Source organism: Prunus persica, chromosome G1, assembly GCF_000346465.2.
Source record: "Prunus persica cultivar Lovell chromosome G1, Prunus_persica_NCBIv2, whole genome shotgun sequence".
Classification (NCBI taxonomy): Eukaryota; Viridiplantae; Streptophyta; class Magnoliopsida; order Rosales; family Rosaceae; genus Prunus; species Prunus persica.
In genome coordinates, this window is record NC_034009.1 from 47,554,247 (window position 1) to 47,578,310 (window position 24,064).

Genomic DNA, 24,064 nt, shown 5'->3' on the forward strand with positions numbered 1-24,064 from the left:
GTAATATTTTGGAGCTATATAGACTAGTAACCTGTCAAATTGACTAAACCAGATGATCCGAACCGTAATGACTAATTTGGTTTATTTTGACCAACAAAAAAAGCCAAATAATTTAACATTTGAATGGCTTTGTTAGGTTCGATTTTGAGATTTTGTAAATTGGGCTAAACCAAATTGGACCGTTTACTTGTATATATATATTTTAAACTTTTACATGTGTAGTACTCTCGTTAGATGATAACTAGATAAAGATGTTGAATTTGAAGTTTGATTGAACTTTTAAGCTATTAATATTTGAATTGTGACTATATCAGTTTATTGAACTTTGAAGCTTTATAGCATGTTGAATTTTAGGATGGTTTTATATGCTAGAAAAAGGAAAAATATGTAGCATATTATGAATTTTGTTTTGTTGTAATTGGTTTAACAAAGTTGAAAAAATGCACCAAAAAAAAAAACAAAACAAAACAAAGGCTTAGGTCCAAAACATTTTAAATTGGTCTAGTTTGGTTCAATTCCCCCCGTAATTTTTATCAAAATCGAACTGAATCAAACCATTATATTATAATTTGTTTAAACCTGATTTTGAAGTGAAACCAATTCAATCCGGACCATACTCACCCCTATTTTCTTGTATCATTACCACATCTTCCTCTCTTTATCCATCTCTCTCTTTTTTCTCCAAAACAGAAATCAAATTCGGAGGGCCGCCTAGGACTTGGCCTAGGATTCAAGTATTGCTCACAACTTATAAGTCATTGAACTTAATTGGGTGGGGCAATATTTGCTTAACATTGTATGCATCGAGATGTTCTTATAAATAATTGCCAGCTGAGAATGAAAACTTTTTCGTTGGTGATCTTTCTTTTTCCCAATTTGTTTTAATTTAACCATTGCAAAAGCTTTTCCCCAATTTGAGCCAGCAGTGAACTTAAATACCAATACTTATAGTATCAGTCCCTAAAAATATGTTCTACCCTATCATTACTATCAAATATGTACACCACACAACCAAGATATCACAAACTCATGGCTTGTGGACTTTTTTTGTTTTTCAGCAAAGGATAATTTCTCCTCATCTATATACAAGGGAGCCCAAAACAAAACTAGATAGCAGCTGCCATAGGGATAATGTCTCAACTTAACCGCTAGCACAGCTACAAGCCCCAACCACCATGGCTCTTGATTGAAGCTTTAAGACATGTTGCAAACACTCACCTCGCCCATCCACCCCACCCTTTCCCTGCAAGTAACACAAAATTATCAGTAAGCAGTTGTCAGAATACTAATATAGATTCATTATCAAGAAACAGAATTACGGGGTTCTGCAACTAATATGCACAACAAACAAACTCATTATCACTACAAATAGTAAGGGTCAAACTATTAGCACTTCTAATTTAGCTCCTCCAAAATGTTTATCGTATAACCCTTCACTCATACCTCATGCAGAAAGTTAAAATTTGGAGTGCCAATGGCACAGTGCAATATAATACTACTGTCACCCCCAAAATGCTCACATCACATAAACGTTTCCCCAACTTGTTAGAAACATTTATCAATAATAAAAACAAACAAATCATTTTACTCAGCACATTAATATTGTTAAAGTCTCTTCACACTAAAATTTAATTCTCTTTTTCCCCCCTTAGCTTTGGATGACCATGGCAGTGCTCCATCATGGGGTAAGTCATGGAGAACATGCGTATTTTATATATATATATATATATTATTATTATTATTAACATTATCTCACGCATGTCTTAATGTTTATCAAACATCAAATTAAAAATGAAGCAAAAGGAAAAGAACAAAAGAAAATAAGAAGGTTTATTGAGCACAGGGGGCTTCAGAAAACCATACCATGTGCTCTCCTGACTTCGTTTCATGAAGAAATTGCTCCAATGCACCATCCCCACTAAGAATTTTTGCTCCAAGTCCTGGAGCGTCCACTGACCCAACAGCTTCTTCGTCAACCAAAACTGCACATACCCCATTGGTTTCTGGCTTGATGTTTGGAACCTGTGCACAATCACAATGATCTAGTGTCATAGACCCAAATACAGAAATACCCAGGGTAAATACCAAAATTATATACACTTTCAGTTTTCTTTTTCTTTTTTCTTCGGAAAGTAAAAGTCATCAAGTTCAAGGAATGGCCAGACATTAAGCAAGTTATCGCCTTGCGTAGCACAGAAGAGGGACACTACCATCGTTTCATAACCAAAACTTGGAGCAGCAACTAGAATTACTAATTTCACTAATATGCAAGGAATACAGAAATCAGCTGCTTCCTTCTATGGTCAAAGTATACAACGTCCCTACCCAGTATGCCCCAGTGAAAATGAAAACATCCTGAGACATCCAACATATAGAGGAGTACATTTAATTGTATCAGCAACATAAGGACTAGGACAGATGAGACAGTCCGCATATACCTCAAACATTGCGTCCGTAAGAATGTTTTCCAATATGGCTCTCAAACCTCGAGCACCAGTGTTCTTTGCCATTGCCTTTTTCGCAATCAATCTCAACGCATTATCAGTAAAATGTAATTTGACCTGCAATGCCATGAAAAATAAGAAATTACATCATAAATACATATCCTGCAAAAAATGCAATTATGAAAGGTATGGAAAGAGAGACAGTATTGACTACAAAATGCAACGGATCAAAATCTTACATTGTTCATGTTAAACATCTTCTTGTACTGTTTACCAAGAGCATTTTTAGGTTCTGTGAGGACCTAATTTACAAGATAAAACATAGGGATCTTTCAATATCTTATCAATAAGGAAAAAGAAAAAAAAACCACAAAAGAGTCTAGCCAACCAGGAAATTTGATTCTAATATCAAGAATACGTAAGGAATAAGCATAACAGGGAAAAAAAGTGTGAGTAACTTCCAATATAACTTGTTAAAAAAATTAAAAATCAAGCTTTTGCTTATGCTTAAGAAGTTAATAAGCATCATGTGCAGTACTATATCACATAATGCACAATATCCTAGAGATTGAGCATACCTAAAATGTTATACAGTCCCACCAAATAACAACCATAAAACCAAGAAGAAAAGATTCGGGATACAACCATGGAAGAGATAGAGCACACCTGAACAAGTTGGTCCTCATTTAAAGATGACAAACTAACTAAAATCGGAAAGCGTCCAACAAATTCAGGTATCAGGCCATACGCAATAAGATCACCAGTCTCCACCTACAAGTCCATTAGAAAATTTAAGTTTAAGGACTCATTATTCAAAAGAATTAGGGTTTTTGTGTCATAGAAAAGGAAGAAGAAGTTAAGGAAGCCTCAAGTCAAAAAATTGATAAAAGGAAAAGACAAGAGCAATGACGGAATATATAATATCTTTGACTACATTGAGTTTTTATTCTCACAGATTCCAACAATGCTGATGCCGAGATGGCATCAGTCAATTCACTAGTCCTCATGTTTGCACGAACTGGTGCTCCGAAGCCAATCGAAGAATCTTGGAGCCTGGAAAAAGAAGATGCCTAAACCTTTCAAACTACCTTCAAAGTAGAAACATTCATGCAAATAATTTCTATTATAAATCCCTGGGAGAGTGCATTACCTTTCTGAAATGGCTTTCTCCAAACCAACAAATGCCCCACCACATATGAAAAGGATATTTCTTGTATCCATCTGCAAAGAATCACAACAAAGTAATTAGATGCACCAGAAACTAACGTTGACATTTTTCAAACAAAGTACTTCTAAAAGTCAGACTTCGAGCACAAATTGTATTATCAAAACTGAACAACGCCTGCTGAAATGTAATTAGCTATTCCACATGCACAGTCCATTTTTTTAAAACTAGAAATATTAGAAGCACTGCAGTTCTCTCAAAAGCCTTGGAAACCTCGGCCAAAGACACACCTCAAGCAAAAAATGTTGGAGGAGAGAAAAGTTGGACACCAGTCAAATGAAATCATTTTCCACTTTCTCGCATACTTAGTATATGTAGTGAACTAAATATAATATGACTAGCGAGCCGGCTTGTTCATGTGATTTTAATTTCAAAATAGGACCATGAATAAAAGTTTTGTAGTTTCACAGCTTATGAACCCACCCCATACAAGCAATATTTGTGCTTTGCACTGCTGGAAAAGCCTTACATGAGGCCTAATGCCTCAGGAAATATTACGAACCTGAGGGCATCTTTTGCTTACAAATCTAATAGCATCAAAGAAAAGCATACAAAATGACGAGGAGGAAGAAATGAACAGGGTAGTTTTAAGCCTAAAATACCTGAATACTATCACCACGAGGATGCTTCCGAGCTCCTTTATCAGGAATGTTAACTACCTGATGGGTCAAAGTAAAGGAAATTTACTCTTATATAACTAAATGAGAATTTGAGGAACATTTGAAAGCATCACAACTGATGCCTCTTGATTATTTTGAAGATGTCAATCACTACCGATGGGTCACATATGTCGTTGAAGGCAGTATTTTAATTTCCATATAACTTTTACTTAAACCATATAGTAACATGTTCCAATGCTAGGACATCAAATCAATAGATGTGGTTTCATTATAGTTAAAGCCATCCGCATTAAATTATTTTGGATAAAGGTCTATTACACGACAGATGCCCAAGTTCATTGCAGGAAAAGGTTGGCAGTAGGATTACATGGAAACTGAAAAACAAATACACAAGTTAAATTCTTATTTTTCACAAGAAGGTATTATTAAAAAAATTAGCAAATATCGTAGAGTATAAAGTGGGATGCTTCAAATTACAGAAAAGAAAAAAGGATATCACAAGTATTAGTTTATATACTACTAGTACAATATTTTACCATTTGAGAAGCTAGAAATTCACCAGGAAAAGATGAAAGATTTATCCTAAAGAAATTGACAGCCCAAAACGATTAGAAATAAATGTCTTCAATCTGAACAGGATAACTTGCATTAAACTAGGAATCCTTCTTGTTAAGAGTTCTTCATAATGATATATAAAAATTAGCAGAATAGGGATCATATTGACAGACTAACTTAAAGTTCTTTTACTTGTGTCCTATGAAAAAGTTGGCTTACTTACAGTTCCTTCCAACATTTTCAGCAATGCCTGTTGAACACCCTCCCCAGATACATCTCTGCTTAAGCTCTCTGCCTGAAAAAATAGCATCTTTGTTATTAATATAAAGGAGTGACACAATAAGTTGTTTTCCGAAACGTATATCTATATCACACCTTCTTCGTTATCTTATCAACTTCATCAATGTAGACAATCCCTTTCTGAGCTGCTTCCACATCAAAGTCAGCTTCCTAAACACAATGCAACAATCAGAATGTAATTATGTAAAATGTGCTTAATGTCACATAAAAACACACAAAGTTGCAATGCTTGTACAAGAAACACATGATATAACATAAACCATACCATAAGCAGTCTATACAATATTGATTCCACATCTTCTCCGACATAACCTGCCTGCATAGTCAGAGAGAGAGAAAGAGTAGTGGAACTATCAGTGAATCCTTCCAAGCAACAGAAACCATCTCTCATTAACCAAATTGATCGACATTATCACATCTACATCAGTATATGGAAAATTCAGGACTTCAAATTCATGACAAACAGAACAGCAGAGATTTTGATGTTTCTTGCATGAAACCATTGTTATGTAAAGACTCCCTACAATTCAATTTTTTTTCTACTGTGTTAATACTAACACCATCTCTGTCTTCTTTCCTTATTTTCTTTTCCCTCCTTGTTAACTTGAATGTCTTTCTAGATGTTACAATTGAAAAAAAAAATAAAATTAGAAAGGAAACCTCAAATCATATAATATCAATGATCAATCCCACAAGAGGATACTTCTACCAACTTTTCTCTGAATGACAATGAAAATGATATTTCCAATATGCACAAGAACATTTTCACACATCATTGCATACATAAAAAACCATAAAGGGTGAAAAATTATCCTCTTGCATGGTTCATGTGCAACAAATTAAGATTCAAATGAAGTAATCTGATCTTACACAGTCAATTGCCGACAATACAAGATTCCCAAAAGCATTACGAGAATGTTTTCCACACAATGACATTTGAAACAAAAGCTGTAGCGATCATAGCCATGACATCAAGAACATCATGCGTGGAACAAGACTGAGCAATGCACTTGCCTGTGTTAATGTTGTACTATCAGCGATGGCAAACGGCACATTCACAACACGAGCTAGTGTTTTTGCAAGTAACGTCTTCCCTATCCTTGGTCAATGCAAAAAATCATAATGAGTACAACAATATTTTTAAGCTGCAGGAGGTTCCAACGAAAAAAAAGGCCACAAAGCACACATAAATAAGAATGTTAATCCTACCTGAACCAGTGGGACCCATCAATAATACATTGCTCTTCTCCAGTTCCACAGAATCACTATCAAGTACACCTTGAAGTTTAGAATCAGCTGATTCTGCACCAGACCTGATATTCAGTTCGCAATCCAACAGTCAATTAATAAAAGGCATAAAAGACACATCGATTTAAACAATAAAAGTATCTAAAACCGTATCTTCATTTGTTGTAAACATCTCAAACACAGAAACTTTCTCAGCAAGGAAGGACCAAAACTTTTTGGACTAACCTAGTCTGCAGGGAAGCGTGATGTATCCTTTTGTAGTGGTTGTAAACTGCAACGGAAAGCACCTGCACACGCACATATGAAATCATTCATTTAATTTTGCACAACATTTGATTTGCTCAAACAATGAAATCCAATAAAATTCAAAAACCCAAAACCTTTTTGGCTCTTTCCTGGCCGACAACAAAGTCATCAAGCGCCTTATAAATTTCCTTCGGGGTGGGCAAGTCCGTGGCTGCCGGAGACGAATCAACAGCGCAGGAGGCCTCTGGTTTTGCATGAAAGGAATTGGCGCGGGTGTCATCCTTAGGCTTAAGCCTACCAATCTCGATGAAAGTGCCATGCAGAGGGACGAGTTTCAAGGGCCTGAAATAGAAGGCGGTCTTGCAATTGGGGCAAAGATTGAGGGCCTGGTAAAGCCCCGTCTCTCGGCCAGTAATGGAGAGTGGTCGGGTGGAGAAGAGCACCGCCATTTGTTTGGAGCATCGGGGACAATTGACGTCAGCCCTAATTTGGTCGTACTCTCCTCCACTCCCTCGTCCTCCTCCAATTGGGCCCTCCCACTTGTGGCGCTGCAGGTGGTGGTTTGGGAGGACTGAGGAGTGAGTGTGCGTGGGGTTTGTGGCAGAGACTGATGCGGTGGCGGTCATTATTCGGATGAGGGAGGATCTGCTGCCGCTGCTGCTAAATCTATATCGAAGAGATTGAAACATGTCTTGGTTTTGGTGTTTTCGGTGTAGCAGATTTTGGGTTATTTGATTACAATTTGGAATGTAAAAGCAGAGTCATTGGAGAGAGAGGTGAAATGTAGTCCCTTCCCTCCAATAGTAGCCAACTGGAGTTTTAATCCTTCTCCTTTTTTTGTCTTAGAATAATTAGCCAATCGCAATTGTGAAACATTCAAAATATCAAAAAATGTTATTAGTTAATCTAAGTATTAAGAATTAAAATTATTCATTAAATGAGAATAATATGGTAAATTTACACTTTTTCATATTAAAAAATTTTAAAATGAAAAGAAAAATCAGATAATGAATCCTAGTTTTATAGAACACAACTACCCATTATCTTTTTCAAATTAAAAAAAAAAAATTTATTTTTTATTTTTATAAAGCTCTCACATCAGCGGAAGCGCGTGCGGAAAGGCTAGTCTATATATATAAAGCAAAAGATAGAGAATGGTGAAACATTCAAAATAAAATGCCCTTGTTAATTCAAACATTAAGAAGATACTAGCCTCTTGGCACAATTGGTTATCTTTTTTATTTTTTATTTTATTTTTAAAATAAATAAAAAACATGTATAGTTATGTTCCATAAAAGTAGGACATATTATATGATTTTGTTTTTAATTTTAATTTTTTTAATATTTAAAAATGTGAATTTACCATATTATTCTCATTTAATTAATAATTTCAATTCTCAATGTTTCAATTAATCAATGGTATTTTCTGGTATTTTGAATGTTTAAAGCAAAAAGCAAAGAATGGTGAAACATTCAAAATACCAGAAAATACCCTTAGTTAATGCAAACATTAAGAATTGAAATGATTAATTAAATGAGGATAATATAGTAAATTCACACTTTTCATATTTAAAAAAATTAAAATCAGATAATGGATCATATTTTTATGGAATACAACTACCAATTATTTTTTTAATTCAAAAATAAATTTAAATTTTTTTTTTTAAAAAAAAAAAGCCTTTTGCAAGCGTGAAAGCGCATGCGGAGATGCTAATCTATATATATAAAGCAAAAGGCAGAGAATGGTGAAACATTCAAAATACCAGAAAATGCCCTTAGTTAATGCAAACATTAAGAATTAAAATTATTAATTAAATGAGGATAATATGGTAAATTCACAATTTTTTATATTAAAAAAATTAAAATTAAAAGAAAATTCAGATAATTGATCCTATTTTTATAGAACACAACTATCCATTATCTTTTTTAATTCTAAAATAAATTTAAATTTTTTTAAAAAAAGCCTCTCACAGGCGCAGAAGCGCGTGCAGAGAGGCTAGTATAGATAAAGCAAAAAGCAGAGAACGGTGAAACATTCAAAATACCAGAAAATAAAATTATTAATTAAATAAAAATAATATGATAAATTTAAATTTTCATATTAAAAAAATTAAAAATAAAAATAAAATCAGATAATATGTCTACTTTTATGAAACATAACTATCCATTATCTTTTTTTAATTCTAAAATAAATTTAAATTTTTTCAAAAAGTCTCTTGCAAGCGCGGAAAAGCTAGTATATATATATATATATACAGTACTGTTGGATTAAAATTAACCAATAATTAACTCAACATTTAATTTTTAATGCAATTGTTTTCAATAAAATAAATTTTAAAAATGAAATATTTTAATTTCTTGTTTTATTTTTTGGGTTGAAATTCTCGTATCTTCTTTTCACTTGTCATCAGTTGCTCCGTTGAGGTGCAATAAATGATGACATGTCAAATTGTCGAAAGTGGATGACAGATTTTTTTAGTTTAGCGTTGTTCGGCCACCTACAGGCTACAGCCCTCTCTTTCTTCCCCCGTGTGCCATTCATTTTTTTCATTTTCATCGTCGCTTTTCTTCATTTATTCTTGTTAGCTTGGAAATTTCACAATCCAAGAGAAAATGCCAGCAATGCCTTCGTTATTTCCAAAGCTTCTACACTCCCTATGACAAATCACAAAGGAAAAACAGAGCATAAAACCTGAAAGAAAACCCAACCGATTCATTTTCCATACCAATTCATCTCCTCCTTGCCTGCCTGCCTTGCCCTTCATCAAACAAACAAGACATTTGCATTTCATTTTCTTCCTGCGAAATGCCGCCTCCTCCTTCACCTCTGAAACTCAAGCAGTCATCATCTTCCACTCAAACCCTCACCACCACCGCTACTAGCGCACAGGATGCGCGCCTTCTCGTGCGTGAAACGCTGCGTATCAGTGCCAGCCTCGCCTCCTCCGAGCCTAATCTGCCGCCTTTAGACACCCAAACTCACACCCCCCGGAACCAGCTTGGTTTGCTCCACCACGATCAAGACTTCGTAAGCTCCAGCTTCAGATTGATTTGCTGCGAGGAGATCGACGGCCGCCGATGGAACTACGTGGCCGAGCCCGATTCCTCCCCTGGTACCTTCAAGAAGGGCTCCCTTCGTGCCCTTGGCTTGCACAGCCCCCAACCTCCTCTCGACGTCAGTACTTCTAACTATTACTCTCTCTCTTTTTCTTTTTTTCTTTAATTTGGCTGCTTTCTGCTGCATTTTTCTTTTCAATTCTTCTATTTTTCCATGCTGAATTTCATATAATCTGTCAACTCAATTTTTGAAATTTGAGAATTGAGACTGAACAAGTGGTACTGTTTGCTAAGTTGCTCAATAAGCATTGGCATTTTGCCATTCATACATCAGAGCCATTGCTGGCGCTCACTGACGTTGAAATACATGAAGAGTTTGAGAAATTTGATCACTTTTTCTCTTGAGTGATGATTAGTGACTAAGACGGAACACTAACATAATATCTGTTCTCTTCTGAGAGGTTCGGGTGTTGAATTTTTTATGCAGGGGTTGATGTCATTTGTAAGGTCATATGTTGTCCCGGAAGGATTCCCTGATAGTGTAATCCCTTCCTATGTCCCCTACATGACGTGGAGAGCTCTCAAGGTATACGCTTAATGCCTGTGGCCTGTGCTCTATTTATTATGCATACGGACCGCAAATGCTGCTCAAACTTGTGTGAAACTATTTCCATGATTTGATCTCTTTGGTGTAACTGAATGCCATATTGACAATAACCATTTTTGTTGTAGCACTTCTTTGGTGGCGCAATGGGTGTTTTCACAACACAAACCCTTTTGAATTCTGTTGGAGTCTCTAGAAACACAGCTGCTCCTGGTGCTGTTGCTATCAATTGGATTCTCAAGGTAGCGATACTACTTGTCACCGTTGATTTGACATTTGTTGATCACAAATTTTGTCTTTACTCGTATTGGACTCTCAAGGAAAATTGCAATCCTTTGGTGTTTATTTGTTTTGGTTGCAAAAGGGTGATTTTGAGAATATGCCTTTCTTTCTGCTCTCTTAATTGTATGACATGTAAACTTGGCTATGACTAGTAAGTTTTGGGTTACACAAAGCATACCTTTCCCAGATCAGAACAGACCAGGGAGGAGCTTAATTATATTAAAGCCTTTTTAGGAGATCCTCATATTTTCTATTTGGAGTTGGTACTTGCTAGGGCTTTGCCTGTCCCAATTATTTCCTGTTGCCATCCCTTGAAGGCCTCTCTAATTCTGTTGGTAAGTGATTTAGATATTCAATTGAACCCACCACACTAAATGAGCATGATAAACTGCTTATCCTTACTCTTGCGACTGCCGAAATCTTGATGGAGGAACCTTAGGTTTTATTTTATTTTTAGTTATGATGGAGGTGCTGTAATTTCAGAAGCAAAGAACCACTACATGAAAAATTTCAGGCTGATCAGGAATAATTATGATGTACAAAATTATCAAGGTTTTTGTTTTCATATAGATCATGTAAATGTTTGCCCCTAAATCATCTTTCCCAGTCGGCATATTATTTGCATAAAAGAGTAGATGGTCGGCATGTGTTAGTTTAAATATACCAGACTATTTGCAATCATACTGGGAGGGTTTGCCCATGTTGATTCCACTAACCATTTGTCAGAGCAGTGGAAGACTAATTTGAAATAAATATGATGTTCCATTGGAATTATATTTAAAAACGAGAGGATGAAAATTTTTATTTAGTTAACCCTTGTATTTTTTATTTTTTTTTTGGGTGGTAAAATTATACTTTTACTTTCAAATATTGGATTGTTACCGATGACTCTTATGGTGCTTAATGAGGCTTAGGTCTTCAACTAAAGATTGGCCACTGCCCTGGGGTCATGATTAGAATCGGAATCCTCTTGGATCAATGTTATACGTGTTTAGACTGTGTTTCATTTTGGTTGTGCCTGTTGCCATTGTTGAAATAACTTTAAAATATAAATATTGTTGTGCCAAATATTTTTATGAACAAAATTTTATTTTTAGTTTACTTGTTTTTCCTTTTTGTGGAGTTCTTTTCTTTGAATTGTAATTTCGAGTTTAGTTAGTGATACCAAACTTGGAAGTGTTTAGGTAGGAGTTTACTTTAGTGCTTTGCACAGAAGTTCTTTCTTCGAATGTTATGGTGCAATAGAATTATTTGATGAATCTAAAATTTTAAATTTATGTCTAGGATGGTGCTGGTCGTGTTGGAAAAATGCTTTTTGCCCGACAAGGAAAGAAATTTGATTATGATCTAAAACAGGTAAGAAATACTTACAATTGCGATGAACTTTAGAGTACTGGAGATTTCCGAACTTACAGTATTCACTCAACTTTCTTTAATGCCGAGGTGCTATAGTTGCGGTTTGCGGGTGATCTTCTTATGGAGTTGGGTGCTGGAGTAGAGTTGGCAACTGCTGCTGTGCCGCACCTCTTTCTTCCTTTGGCTTGTGCAGCTAATGTGGCCAAGGTTTGAGCCTTTTTCTTATAACATAATGTATGACTTGTCAGTTTTACAATCTCTGATTCTTGTTTGTTTCTCATAGAATGTTGCTGCTGTAACATCAACATCAACTCGAACACCAATTTACAAAGCATTTGCGAAAGGAGAAAACATTGGGGATGTCACAGCTAAAGGAGAATGTGTTGGCAATATTGCAGACTTGGTATGCTTGTCGAACTTCTTTCTTAAGATGATTATACATTACAGGAATGTCAACGTGGTACCACTGAACCATATGAGGACATTGGTCTAGTAGTTGATATGGTATGCATGTTGGTGTTAAATATAAAACATTCTAAAGGGCGTGATTGGTATTGTCTGCTTTCCTAGAACCATTCATGAATTAGTACATAGAGGCCATTCTAGAACCCTTTTGTTCTTTCCGTAGGGATTATGTGGCCATGAAGTGAAATTGTTTCACCCCATCCGATTTAATCAATCTAACTGTAATTGTGTGTGAAGTACACCTAGAATTATATCTATTTTGGTCCAGTTGTTCCTGCATTTGACATCAATTTGTTGGCTTTTGAGACTATTTATCTCTGGTATGTCTTTTTGTGTACGATCATTCCTATTGATATAAGGTTGGCCAAGATAAAACTTGATTGTTATAACGTAATGCTAAAGTGTGTAGAACTTGGGATAATATGTACATGTATGTGTTGTCTCCTGTAAAGGCTTTTGAAATATGCCAGTTGGACCTTTGTACATGGTGGATCCAACATATGCAGAGCACAATGAATAAATCTGTTTTAAGTTTATATGATTACTTTTACTATATATGTCATTGATGCTATGAAATTATAAGCACCATTACCTCCATTATTACTAAATTTATTTTGCTAAAATTACAATGACATTACCACATTATCAACTCTTATCAACAATTTCCATCACTACTATATGCTTTCTACATTTAAGTACAATCTTTTATTCTTGTCTAGGATACCAAAGAAATAAAATTATATCCTACTTTGAAGTAAATTCTAATCTAAATAAATCCTCTAGATAATAAAAGGGACTAACAAGCCAAAGCCTGAGTCAAACTCCTAGGTCTTGTCTTATTTTGACCTGAATTGAGGCAAGAGAGATCTTATTTAACTTTTTTTTTTACCAGAAAATATAAGCTTTACATATCCAGAACATACCGTATAGCGCTATGTATTTTAGCCATAAGAAAATTAATAATTTTTTTGAATTGTCTTCATGTGTAATAAACATTCCTATACATTAGGCATATCCATATCTGGCACATAGGCAATGTGGGTTGCAAAGTGTGTTTTTAAGTATCTATGCTTTGCAGAACAACATTTCTTGTGGTGTTCTATCTTAGGAGTAACGTTTCTGTTATACTGGGTGGGACTCCCAAATTGGGAAGTAGGTACTTCTGGTGTCCCTGGAAATACATCTGTCAGGTCATTTCTATTTCTCTGTCAAAATGTGGTCAGGGATGGGTTTGAAATTTGTTTTTGGGAAGATATTTTCTTTGGCTATTCATCTTCCCTTAAATTTATATGTCTTCATTGAATTATAGTTTGGTTATTTCCTCTCTATCATCATTTTCACCTTATAGAACCTTGACTCGGGATCTAACCTGTACGAGGAATCTAAATGATAGGGAATTCATAGAGTTTTTGAACTTGTTGACTCCTATTAGTAGTATTGCCTTGACTCCATTCTGACGTGATAGAAGACCATTGGTTTATTCATGAGTCTGCTGTTCATAATCCAATTTTTGGTCCTTCTGAGATATTTTGGTGTCCGAGAGAAATTTCCTGCTTGGTTCATGGCTCATGTTAAAACCATTACTTGTGAATTGTGATATGCTTCAAATAAGGATGCCCTGTGCTTTCTTTATCTCCTCATTTTTGTGTGCTATACAAAGCAGTAGGTGAATCGATTGAGTGTATCTGTTCGCAGGGCTTCTTCTCTTCACAAATTCGGAATAGGTTTTTGCTTGCTTTTGGTCTGGGGTAGGTTATTTTAAGAAACTGTTATTCATTGTTGAGTGAGGTATTTTTGGGGGTCGGAGTGAAGAAGAAAGCTTTTACTATTTCACATTAGGCAGTGTTATAGTCTATTTAGATTGCAGCATACGAATTTCTGATACAGAATGAGATGATCAGTTTTATTTTGGGAATAGTGCTAAACCAATGGAATTTGTCACAGGATTAGAGTAGGAGATCTTGAATTCATATCCATGCAATTGCAACCTCCAAGTATAAATTGAATTCCACATGTTGAGCAGTAGTGGTGAAGAGAGACTCAAATGTGAGGAGAGTGTTAGAATATAAAATAATTGTTGTCCCACTGCTCATTAGCTTAAGCCTTTTGTAATAGTAGTAAACCAGTGAAATTTATCGAGGACAAAATTAGGTTTTTTCCCTCTTGTAGGTGTCTTTGGCTATCATTTTTGGGGTCTAACCCCTTAGTGTGATTCATCTTGATTTGGCTTGAGCTTTGTGTTTAGTGTAGCTTTGTTTGTATTGTGTTTTTAGTTGGTTTTCCCTAAGTGGACGACTTGTCATCCCTTTTTTTGTACTTTTTTGGGTTTTGTAGGGAGTTAGTGCAAGTGCACTTAACCACAAGGGCCTTTTTTCTACTATTTTTTTTTTCCTTTATTAACAGTTCTTTTTTTTTTTTTTGCCTATTAAATTCTTGTTTCCTGTAGAAGAATAAGTTTTTAATTACTAAATTTCTATTACTACGTCTATTTCATTATGCACTTTTATGCATGAATGTAATCATTTGAGGTTGATGTCTCTGAATTATTGCCCCATGAAGCTGGGAACTGGACTGAGCATAATGATCTCAAAAAGAAATCCATCATTGATTACTACATTTGGCCTCCTTTCATGTGGATATGTTCTCAGCTCCTATCAAGAGGTTTGAATGTGTACACTAGTGTAGATTGATTTGGTTTTGCATGTTTCCATGTCGCATTTGTTTAACAGAAGTTATTTGTTTTCAGGTTAAATCTGTAGTATTGCACACCTTGAACCGAGCAAGATTCAGTGTGGCAGTAGATACCTTTCTTAAAACAGGTTAGCATTAATGTTCTACCCTAGATACCATTTTCCCTTGATGCATCCTTTTCTGTCATCCAGGATATTCGTAACAGCTATGCCTTAGTGTATTTTTCAGATATATATTGTAATTATGCATTTTTTTCCACTTCTAGGGCGAGTTCCATCACTGCAAGAGGGAAACTTCAATGAAAACGTTTTCAGATTTCCCTGGTTGAAAGAGGGGCCTGTTGTTCTTGGTATGCTTGCAAAGATCTTGTTTTCTTTGTCCTTTTAATTCTGAATTGTGATCATCTTGTTTCTGGGTTCAACTTTATTTTTTTTTCCTTTTTCCCTTCTGTTATCTTTTGCTTTTATTTACTTTTTTTTCATTTTCCATACTGGGTGGCAGGGCCAAGATTTAAAGATGCATTCCAAGAGCCAAATGTCTATCTTGCGATAGAGCCCTTCTTTGAGGTTGGCCCTCTTGGAGAGGGGTTGAATTTTGGAAATCAATCTCTCTCTCTCTCTCTCTCTCTCTCTCTCTCTCTCTATATATATATATATATATATATATAAATAATTTTGCATTGTTGTAATATTATCCTAATCAATCTATCTATCTCATTAGTATTGCTTTTCTTGATTGATGACAGAAAGAGAGATATGTTGTCACTTATAATCCAAAAAAAGGTAAAGTATACGCATTGTTCAAAGATCAAGCGAAGTCAGATGACATTCTAAAAGCGGCATTTCATGTGAGATGTTCAGCTTATTTATATGGTCTATTTGGTGTCTTGAAAGGTGTTTTCTTCATACAGGGGATGTAAGATGTTATATCACTTTGCATTACAGGCACAGGTGCTTTTGCATTTCATGCATTTATCTTTTGACAGTCAGCATCTGTCTCAGAAAGAGAAGACAGGTGGATACTTAAACTTTGAGCCTACAGCTAAAGATCTGGAGGCATGTATTGTTGAGTCATATAGGATGGTCTCAACTTCATATGGGATTTTCAAGAGTAAAGCTGCAGAGCAGGTAATTGGTGTTCAAGATTGGTAATTTTAATCATTTGTGACATTCAGTTGGCCAGTTTGGCAGGCTTATAGTACAAATGCTCACAGATTTACACCTTTGTCACGACTCACGAGAAAAATATATAAAAGTAAGGAAGATGATGTCTTGCCAAACAGTCTAAACAGGTTATATTGTGAGTCAATCCATCAGAACCATTGATAAGGTGGATACCTTTTTTACTTTATGGTCTAAGTTAATACTTTAACAACATAACATGTGTATTATTTGACAAGAGAATGTTACTGTCAACTTTAGCATCCTGAGATCTATTCAGTGATGCAGTGGATGTGGTTCAATTGTTTGTTTGCATAACTGGTTATTCACCTTGGAGTTTTATCCAAATGGCCTGAAGGATTTTTTAGGTATAATTATTGCTTTTATTTTAAGTGGTTTCTGGGCTCAGTATAAGCTTAATTGAAACAATTGTATTATACCAAGATTTAAGTGGTTTTTAGGTATGATTTATAATTCATATTTTGAGTTGTATCCAATTGCATTGCTGTTGTAGGTGTTGCATTAGATAAGGATATAAGGATATTGGTTTTCCGTTTGGAAACAGCCAGCTTAAGTTTTCTTCTTTGTTACAATAAACACCTTAAAAACCATTTGGTGTTTTTCCTCGAAAATATTACAGTGGACACCTAGCCTAGGTAGAAAATTACAGAGGCAGCCTAAGTATTTGGACTGCTTACACTTTTCCATTTTAGTTCTATGTGTGTAAGGATATATGTATGACATTTGTTATTGATGTTATATCGGTGATTTTTTATATATGTATATATCTTTTTAAATCAGAAAGTCACTTGAAAAGATTATACTTCTCTTTTTATTTTATTTTTTATTTTAACATGGTTATAATCTATCTTCCTGTAGGGGTGGATGATGTCAGAAGCACATCTTAATCCTGGCCGAGCTCGTCTTATCAAGTGATTAATTTGGACAATATGCTGGTACTTAATTTCCCTGCAAAGGCTTTAACATATAAAGTATGGACAGCTTTAATACTTGTTACAAACATACAAACAGAAGATGCAAAAGAGGGGTTAAAAGGGCTTGTCACCACAATATCATATCACTGGGACCATGGGAAACATTTGTCTCATTACGCCTGTCGGATCTAGGTCGAGCTTTGCTCGGTGGAACAAAGACTTAAAATGAAGATGGCATGGTGCAGTTTATAAGCTGTAGAAATGAGTGGTAAGTAGATGATGGATTAATGCACACGGGACGACATTGTAGAGTTCTCTTCTCTTTGTAGAGTTTGCCCTGAGTTTTGCTTTCTTAGTTATAAGTTTTTTTTTGTTCCCTCTGTTTCATTTTTGTCACGTTTGGCCTTGTCAATATACGTATGGTGCACGTGCAGAAGAAAGAAACCCATGAAATCCTTGTATAAATATAAATGAATGAATTTTTCGTTTGTCCATTACTGCAGAGTTGATAATAATAGCCACTTTTTTTCATTGAATGACAGTCACTGTTATTTTTCTTTCTGCGGGTGTAGAATGATGTGAAAACTGGACTTTTCTGTGCTCTCTTCTCTTCCTTCTCAGGAAACATGTCATCCACTTAATTCAATTGTGTTTTGTTTGGCCAAGTAAATTGTAATGAAGAAGCATTTTATTCCGTTAATCTAATTCTAATTCTAGTTCTAATATGAGGAAAGGGAGGAAGAGGACATCCTCTTTGTTGATTTGAGTCACATCGCTGTCTGCCACTGCTTCTCTCTCTCTCTGACATGTTGCATGTGTGTGTGTTTGAGCAGCATCGTCTCGTCTTGTAAATAACAGCATTCTATTTTAATTTATGAGTTCCTCCCTCTTTCTTCGCTGCTAAATAAACTTTTCAAGATGCATTCTAAAGTTACTCTTACTCGCCAGGTAAAAGCAAAAAAAAATAAAATAAAGATTCTGTGGCTTTTGTTTTTTACCTGCAAATTTGCAATACGTGTTAGTTTTTCTATTGAATTCGTTCCATGTAGTTTTGAAGATGCATTTCCAGTGCGCGGCCAGCTATTAAATATGGCTCACAAGATCATGGAGCTCTTAAATAAAGAGAGAGAAATGTTATTCCGCATAGGATTGAAATACATTGTTGGACATCATTACTAATGTAGTACATCCTTAACGTAGAAAACTTCAAGGACCGTTTGGTTCAAGTTTTAGGAGTTTGAGATGGGTTTGAAGTTGCATTCCCATGTAGGGGGAAGTTCATACCCTTGGCTGAATTTAGGATATTTTTCTTCCCACTGGGGGGAAACATTGAATGCAAGTTTTTGTGACTAATTTATTATAATTTGCATTCCAATGTTTGGTAAGCATTTAATGTAAGTTTTTTTCAAGGGTATTGTTGGAAAACAAAACAATTTATCATTCCTAATATTGCACAAACCAAACATGAAAATGAGAGAAAATGGTCTTTCTTGATCCTTATTTCCCAACATTCCTAAACACGGAAATAAATATCTTTCATTCCTATCTCGTAGAATTAAACATGGGAAGTTGAAACCCTAACCAAACCGGCCCTCAGTGTTCCACAATAGTAGAAGGCATAAGTAGGACTAAGAGATGCATATGTGTAATGAAAGAAGGTCAGAGAAGCACCATGCATGTGAAAAAGCAGAGAGCACTTAATATTAATTTGGCAGGTGGTCAGATGTGGTCAGATATGATCATCAGAGGTGTCTAGAACTTTAAAACTAAACGTAGAATTAATGATGCATGTGATGTGGAACAGAAGATGTATAAATATTCCGTATTTCACAAGCTGTTTATTTTTAAATTCATGTTATGTACTGTTGTTTGTAATTTTGTGTGCGACGGAGGGAAGGGGACGGAGCAGTGAATGTGAAACTGAATTGGAGTCTCAAATCTTTGTTTGGCTTTGGGTGTTGTCATTTAATATGCAATATCATTTTCTTCTTTTTGGCATTGATCGAGGCATTATTAATTATACTTTTTTGCTTTTCCTTTTCATTTCTTTTTGTATTTTCTTATCTCTGTTTCTGTACCGAAGAACATTCCTGCACCACAAACAATATGCATCGAAACAGAAAGTGGCTGCCTTTTCTTGCTGTTTTTTCTTTACTTTAATATCACGTACGTACCATTTTTCTGATTTTTCTTTTGCTCAAAACAATTGAAGCATTTTGTATTTAGCTAGCAAATCTTCTAGACCAGCAATAAATAACCCTCTCTCTCTCTCTCTCTCTCAATGTTATCAACTTTCCCATTTAAATTTTCTCCGTTCTTTTCATGACAAGTGTTATTTTTCTTATACTAAAAATAATATTATTAAAGCATCACACAAGTCAGTTTTTATTTACCAATCTAGTTTTTGTTTTCCTTCCTTGTTGAAAACTATAAACTCCCATGTCATGAATTTGACAAATAAAATATAGTAGATAATTGAATAGTTCAACTAATAATAATACTTAAGGTCTTTTTTAAGAAATAAAATTTGACACATAATGAGATACGCAGGTAATTAAGTTAGAAATAAAAACAAAATCAATGTTGGATTAATTATTCATGTGGACAACAAATTCATCTCTTTGAAATTTTAACATGATATCAAAGCACGCACAAATCCAAAGTTTTAGGAGAAAAGAACAAAATTCAACACATTGTTTTGTCATCATCTTGAAATACTTAAATTTTTTAAAAAAAAATACAAGTGATGCCCTAAACTACAAGGGATAAAGGAGTTTCTTACACTCAGGCACAAAAAATAAAAAAAGAATTTCTTACACACATTAGGTGCTATGGGGGTTCGAACCTAAGACCATTGATATGCAAATGAAGGCTCTTTACAAGAAATTTCAATTTGGTCACTGATAAAATAATTTAGCTAAATTGATCACTGTATTTTCTCAGTGACCAAATTGAAATTTCGTATAAAACCCACAAAAATATATTTAACCCAAATTTTCTCTCTCTCACACACATATACACACTATCAAGGTGCCATAGGCTTCCAACAAATCTTAGAGGGTAGTATTTAGTACATTGATTATTTTTTTATGAAACTCATCAAACTTTGAAACGGAATGAATTTTTAACTCACAATGCCAAGATCCATTGTTAAAAGAAATCAAGGTTCATAGTTCTAACAAACATGAACAAAAATTATAACCGCCAGCAAGACCCGTGGTTGATATATACCTCTTCTTTTCTTTCCTTTTTTTTTTTTCCTTTGTCAGCTGGATTCTTAGGTATTAGTTACTAGAAAATATAACACATATAATATAAGTCCCCTTTCAATACTGGACAAGAACATGAACTAGCTAGCCACAACTCACTACTAAAACCCAATTTTCAAAAACTACATTGCATAACCACCAATGCTATTCCATATATATATATAAAGAAAACTTACGAAAAATATCAAAGAGGAAAAAATTATAAAATAAAAGAGAAAAAGACAGGGTAAATTAAATATGATAATCAGTAATATAAGCTAACTACTGGTAGAGTTAAGCACAAACCGAAAGAGGATGATGAGAGAGATGGTAATGAATTTTTTAATTGATATTAAGCAGGTGGGGGTGGGGGTGGTGGGGGATTCTTCTTGGCAAGATTGTGTTTATTGTTGTGCATCCAAACCTTAAGAACTCTTCTTTTGACCCCAATCTCTTGGCAGAAGTTTTGTACCACAGAGTCTTCTTGCTTCTGAATCTTCCACCCAACTTTCTCTGCAAAGTTGAACATTTTTTCCTTCTGCTCCTGTGTAAACTTGGTCCTGAACCTTTTCTTTGCTAGCTGTGCTGCTGCTGGCCTGCCCACAGCCCCACCACCATCATGCTCCTCCTGTTCATCAGACTCTGAAGGGAGGGCCCCCATCCCCATCCCCATTCCCATTCCCATTCCCATTCCCATGTTGTAAGACATTATCATCTGGTGGGGTGCTGCTGCTCTTGATGAGGGCATTGTATGGTACCCTAAACCCTCTTGGGGGGCTGCTATTAAATTCTTGTGATGGCCAGGGCCTAATAGGAACTTCCTGCTTCCAACCCCAACCCTGTTGATAGTATGATGAAAGTTATGATCCCAAGAGGAGGGGAAGGGCTGCTGCTCACCTTCTACTTCTTTTCTGTGGAAGTTTCTGTGACAGTTGCAGGCTGAGCAGTTGAGAGCTTCAATGGTGCCTTCTTCTCCACTGGGCATGAATTCACCACACCCATCAGTTGCAGTCCCTCCCATGGCTGCTGCATGGTTCTTGAGACACTCTTTGTACCTCACCCCCACTTTCTTACAGCTGTAGGGCACAATGTTCACATGCTCCTCCTCCTCATGATGAGGATGAGAATGGGGGTGATGGTGATGATGATCTAGGCTTGTGGGCATGGAAGAGCCATTAGTGTTGGAGGGGTTTTGATTTTGGGGCACTGCTGAGGAGGGAATCAAATTGGAATGGTTGTGGGGCACTACTGTTGCTGCTGCTGCAGGGTCATGATGATGATGATTATGATGGATCATGTGCCCATGCCCATGCCCACCACCATAGGAACTATTTATTGGGATTGGGATCTCCCCAGCTTCTTGACTTGAAAGTTCCATTATATAATCAGTCCTAGCTAGATCTTTCTCTTTTTCCTCTAGGTATTATTTTAATGATTTGGGTCTTGTTTGTTTGGTAATTGGAGACCAAAAGAGAAGGAACAAGAGAGAGAATTAGGAGGCTCGGTTTGAACTTGAATGATTAGAACTAAAAAGTTGTTAGTTTTTGGCTCCTCAAATACCTAGGAGTTTAATTTTTTGACAATTATGCTCTCTAGCTTTTAGTGAAGCAAACAAAATCGAGAGGGGAGAGAAGAGGGGAAAGAAAGTTTGAACTCTGGGATATGGGGCCTCCTCCTAGGGCTAATATTAAATCCTTTTGATCAAAGAACAAAGTGCCAATTAAAAGGTCATCAGCCACCTCAACTTTGAATATACATATCCATATATATGTACATATATCATCAGCTGATCTCAACTTAGAAGGAAAGAGAAAGAACAAGCAAAGACTAGTGTACTGCACCCAGAAAGTTGGAAACCAATCTAAGCAAATCAAACCACCTTTTCTCTATAGACTCAACATATCTCTATCATTTGAAAGAGATACACATAGAGGGGGGAGGAGGGAGGGAGTGAAGGGGGGTCACCACTCAAAGACTTCCCAAGAAGGAAAATGATGGTTGGAAAATTAATAAGAAGATGAGACAAAGCTAGTAGAGAAGTAAACCTATTTTTTCTTTCTTCCTTTTGGATCCCACTAGAAATAGAAATCGAGAAAGAAAGAAGGAAACAGCAGCAGGATCAACACGCCGACTTCCCTTTGAGAATCTTGCTCATGAGCTTAAACAGTAGCAAACAGCACCTTCCGTTTCCATAGCAGATTAAAGCCAAACTAAGAGGATGTAAGAAAGAGAAGACAGTCTCTGGCTAAAAATGGGGGAGAGAAACAAATCATGAATTACTAGTGGACAAAAGAAAAAAGAGTAAACTGATTTATTAATTTGGAGTGAGTTAGTGAGTGGTGAAGAGAAGAGAGAGGGATATGAGAAGAGGGAGAGGAGATAGTCAGAGGGATAGAGAGAAAGGGAATAGGTATAGCTAATGGCTTAGCTAGCTAGAGAGTGCTAGAACTTAGTTTTGGAGGTGGGTTTTAGCTAGTGAAGCACTAAATATTAATATCGGCTTACACACAGTACGGTGAGTAGTGATGAGGGGCCCAAATAAGAGAGAGAGAGAGAAAGCAGTGCTTTTTTTACAGACAAAGAGGAATACACAGTGAGTTTTTGGAGAAGCGAGTTCAAAGGGCACCCCAAAACCAAAAAAAAAGAAGAAAAAAGTGGGGTGCTTGCTTAAAGCATTGCTTGCACTATCAGGCAAGTTTACGCCACCTAGAGAGCAGTGTGTGTCAGAGAGTGGAGAGGAGGACAAAGGAAGCCAGAATACAATGCCAAGGAGAGAGAGAAGAGAGAAGAGAGAAGAGAGAAAGAGAGAGAGAGAACCAAAAGGAATTATGAAAAGTAATGTTACATGCCCAAGGGAAAATTAGCAAAAATCTTCCTCTTGATATTGTATAGTTGTATTTTTATATTATGTGTATGCTGGACTTAGAATTTAAAAACCGCTTGAACATTCTTTTCCTACCTTTGGTCTTCAGTCTTCACACTCTCAAATGCAGCTCCTAATCAAGATCCAATAATAAATAAATATATATATATATATATATAAGTGTACAAAATCATGCATACAACTGCTACTGCCCCCACTGTTGGGTTCGGCTGCATGCAACAATTTGGCTACTTACAAAAATAAATAAATAAATCTAGTGTCCTCATTCACCCTTGTGAGTTAAAAGAAAGTATCATGCTACTCATGTGAACCATTTATTATCAAATTATCTAAATTAGAGAAATGCTTGAAGAGCCTTACTTTGTTTCGTATTTCACATATTTAATTTGTTCAAGAAATTGGAGGCACTCTTCTGCGAATTTTAATGCTGACCAGTCAGCAAAATTCTAATATTGTTTGTGTCTCTCCCATGCTTTTCTTACCTTAACTAGCTAGCAAAAACTAAATGAAGTTTTCTCACAATAGATACATATTCTTAAGCTTCTTATACATTCAATTGTTTGAATATCTGAATTTTTCATGAATGAGGCCGAGTAGATAGGAAAGAATTGTGCTTTAAGCAAGCCTAATCGCTAAGCAAAAGGATTCGTGCTCAAGTTAGGTTAAAGTCTTCTATAAAAAGAGGTTACAAGGTAATGATGACAATTTGTTTCAAAATATTAGGTTTTTCAAGTGCTAATGATG

At 35.6% G+C, this 24,064-nt stretch overlaps 3 protein-coding genes across 5 annotated transcripts; 1 reads left to right on the plus strand and 2 right to left on the minus strand.

The window, feature by feature from the left end:
• LOC18789448 (CLP protease regulatory subunit CLPX2, mitochondrial) lies at nucleotides 849-7,443 on the minus strand. Of its 2 annotated transcripts, XM_020555578.1 has the most exons (15): nucleotides 6,773-7,443; nucleotides 6,618-6,679; nucleotides 6,354-6,457; nucleotides 6,159-6,238; nucleotides 5,410-5,460; nucleotides 5,220-5,294; nucleotides 5,068-5,139; nucleotides 4,272-4,328; nucleotides 3,595-3,665; nucleotides 3,398-3,497; nucleotides 3,111-3,215; nucleotides 2,684-2,746; nucleotides 2,439-2,561; nucleotides 1,864-2,022; nucleotides 849-1,243 (listed from the first exon to the last, which is right to left on the minus strand). In XM_020555578.1, exons 1-15 carry the CDS (start codon nucleotides 7,325-7,327, stop codon nucleotides 1,142-1,144), a joined length of 1,779 nt encoding a protein of 592 aa, XP_020411167.1. In that variant the 5' UTR covers nucleotides 7,328-7,443; the 3' UTR covers nucleotides 849-1,141. The 2 variants fall into 2 exon arrangements, with proteins under 2 accessions (XP_020411167.1, XP_020411168.1); XM_020555579.1 differs by lacking the exon at nucleotides 4,272-4,328 and having other exon boundaries at nucleotides 6,773-7,442.
• Nucleotides 9,079-17,745, plus strand: LOC18792520 (protein root UVB sensitive 6). Of its 2 annotated transcripts, XM_007222922.2 has the most exons (13): nucleotides 9,084-9,813; nucleotides 10,183-10,281; nucleotides 10,428-10,541; nucleotides 11,866-11,937; nucleotides 12,034-12,144; nucleotides 12,221-12,340; nucleotides 14,962-15,063; nucleotides 15,149-15,221; nucleotides 15,359-15,442; nucleotides 15,595-15,659; nucleotides 15,839-15,940; nucleotides 16,038-16,220; nucleotides 17,133-17,745. In XM_007222922.2, the coding sequence occupies exons 1-13, from the start codon at nucleotides 9,445-9,447 to the stop codon at nucleotides 17,187-17,189; spliced, it is 1,551 nt and encodes a 516-aa protein (XP_007222984.1). In that variant the 5' UTR covers nucleotides 9,084-9,444; the 3' UTR covers nucleotides 17,190-17,745. The 2 variants fall into 2 exon arrangements, with proteins under 2 accessions (XP_020410753.1, XP_007222984.1); XM_020555164.1 differs by lacking the exon at nucleotides 17,133-17,745 and having other exon boundaries at nucleotides 9,079-9,813; nucleotides 15,839-15,875; nucleotides 16,038-16,178.
• On the minus strand, nucleotides 20,202-23,371 carry LOC18789014 (zinc-finger homeodomain protein 4). Its single transcript, XM_020563568.1, has one exon. The coding sequence runs from the start codon at nucleotides 21,812-21,814 to the stop codon at nucleotides 20,789-20,791; it is 1,026 nt and encodes a 341-aa protein (XP_020419157.1). The 5' UTR covers nucleotides 21,815-23,371; the 3' UTR covers nucleotides 20,202-20,788.

Coding starts and splice junctions, on each gene's coding strand:
- LOC18789448 (XM_020555578.1), bottom strand. CDS start 7,327: ATGTTTCAATCTCTTCGATATAGATTTAGCAGCAGCGGCAGCAGATCC. Junction 6,239..6,353: donor GATGGGTCCCACTGGTTCAG/GTAGGATTAACA, acceptor GACCAAGGATAG/GGAAGACGTTACTTGCAAAA. Junction 1,244..1,863: donor CGAAGTCAGGAGAGCACATG/GTATGGTTTTCT, acceptor TGTTACTTGCAG/GGAAAGGGTGGGGTGGATGG.
- LOC18792520 (XM_007222922.2), top strand. CDS start 9,445: ATGCCGCCTCCTCCTTCACCTCTGAAACTCAAGCAGTCATCATCTTCC. Junction 12,145..12,220: donor GTGCAGCTAATGTGGCCAAG/GTTTGAGCCTTT, acceptor TGTTTCTCATAG/AATGTTGCTGCTGTAACATC. Junction 15,443..15,594: donor AGAGGGGCCTGTTGTTCTTG/GTATGCTTGCAA, acceptor ACTGGGTGGCAG/GGCCAAGATTTAAAGATGCA.
- LOC18789014 (XM_020563568.1), bottom strand. CDS start 21,814: ATGGAACTTTCAAGTCAAGAAGCTGGGGAGATCCCAATCCCAATAAAT.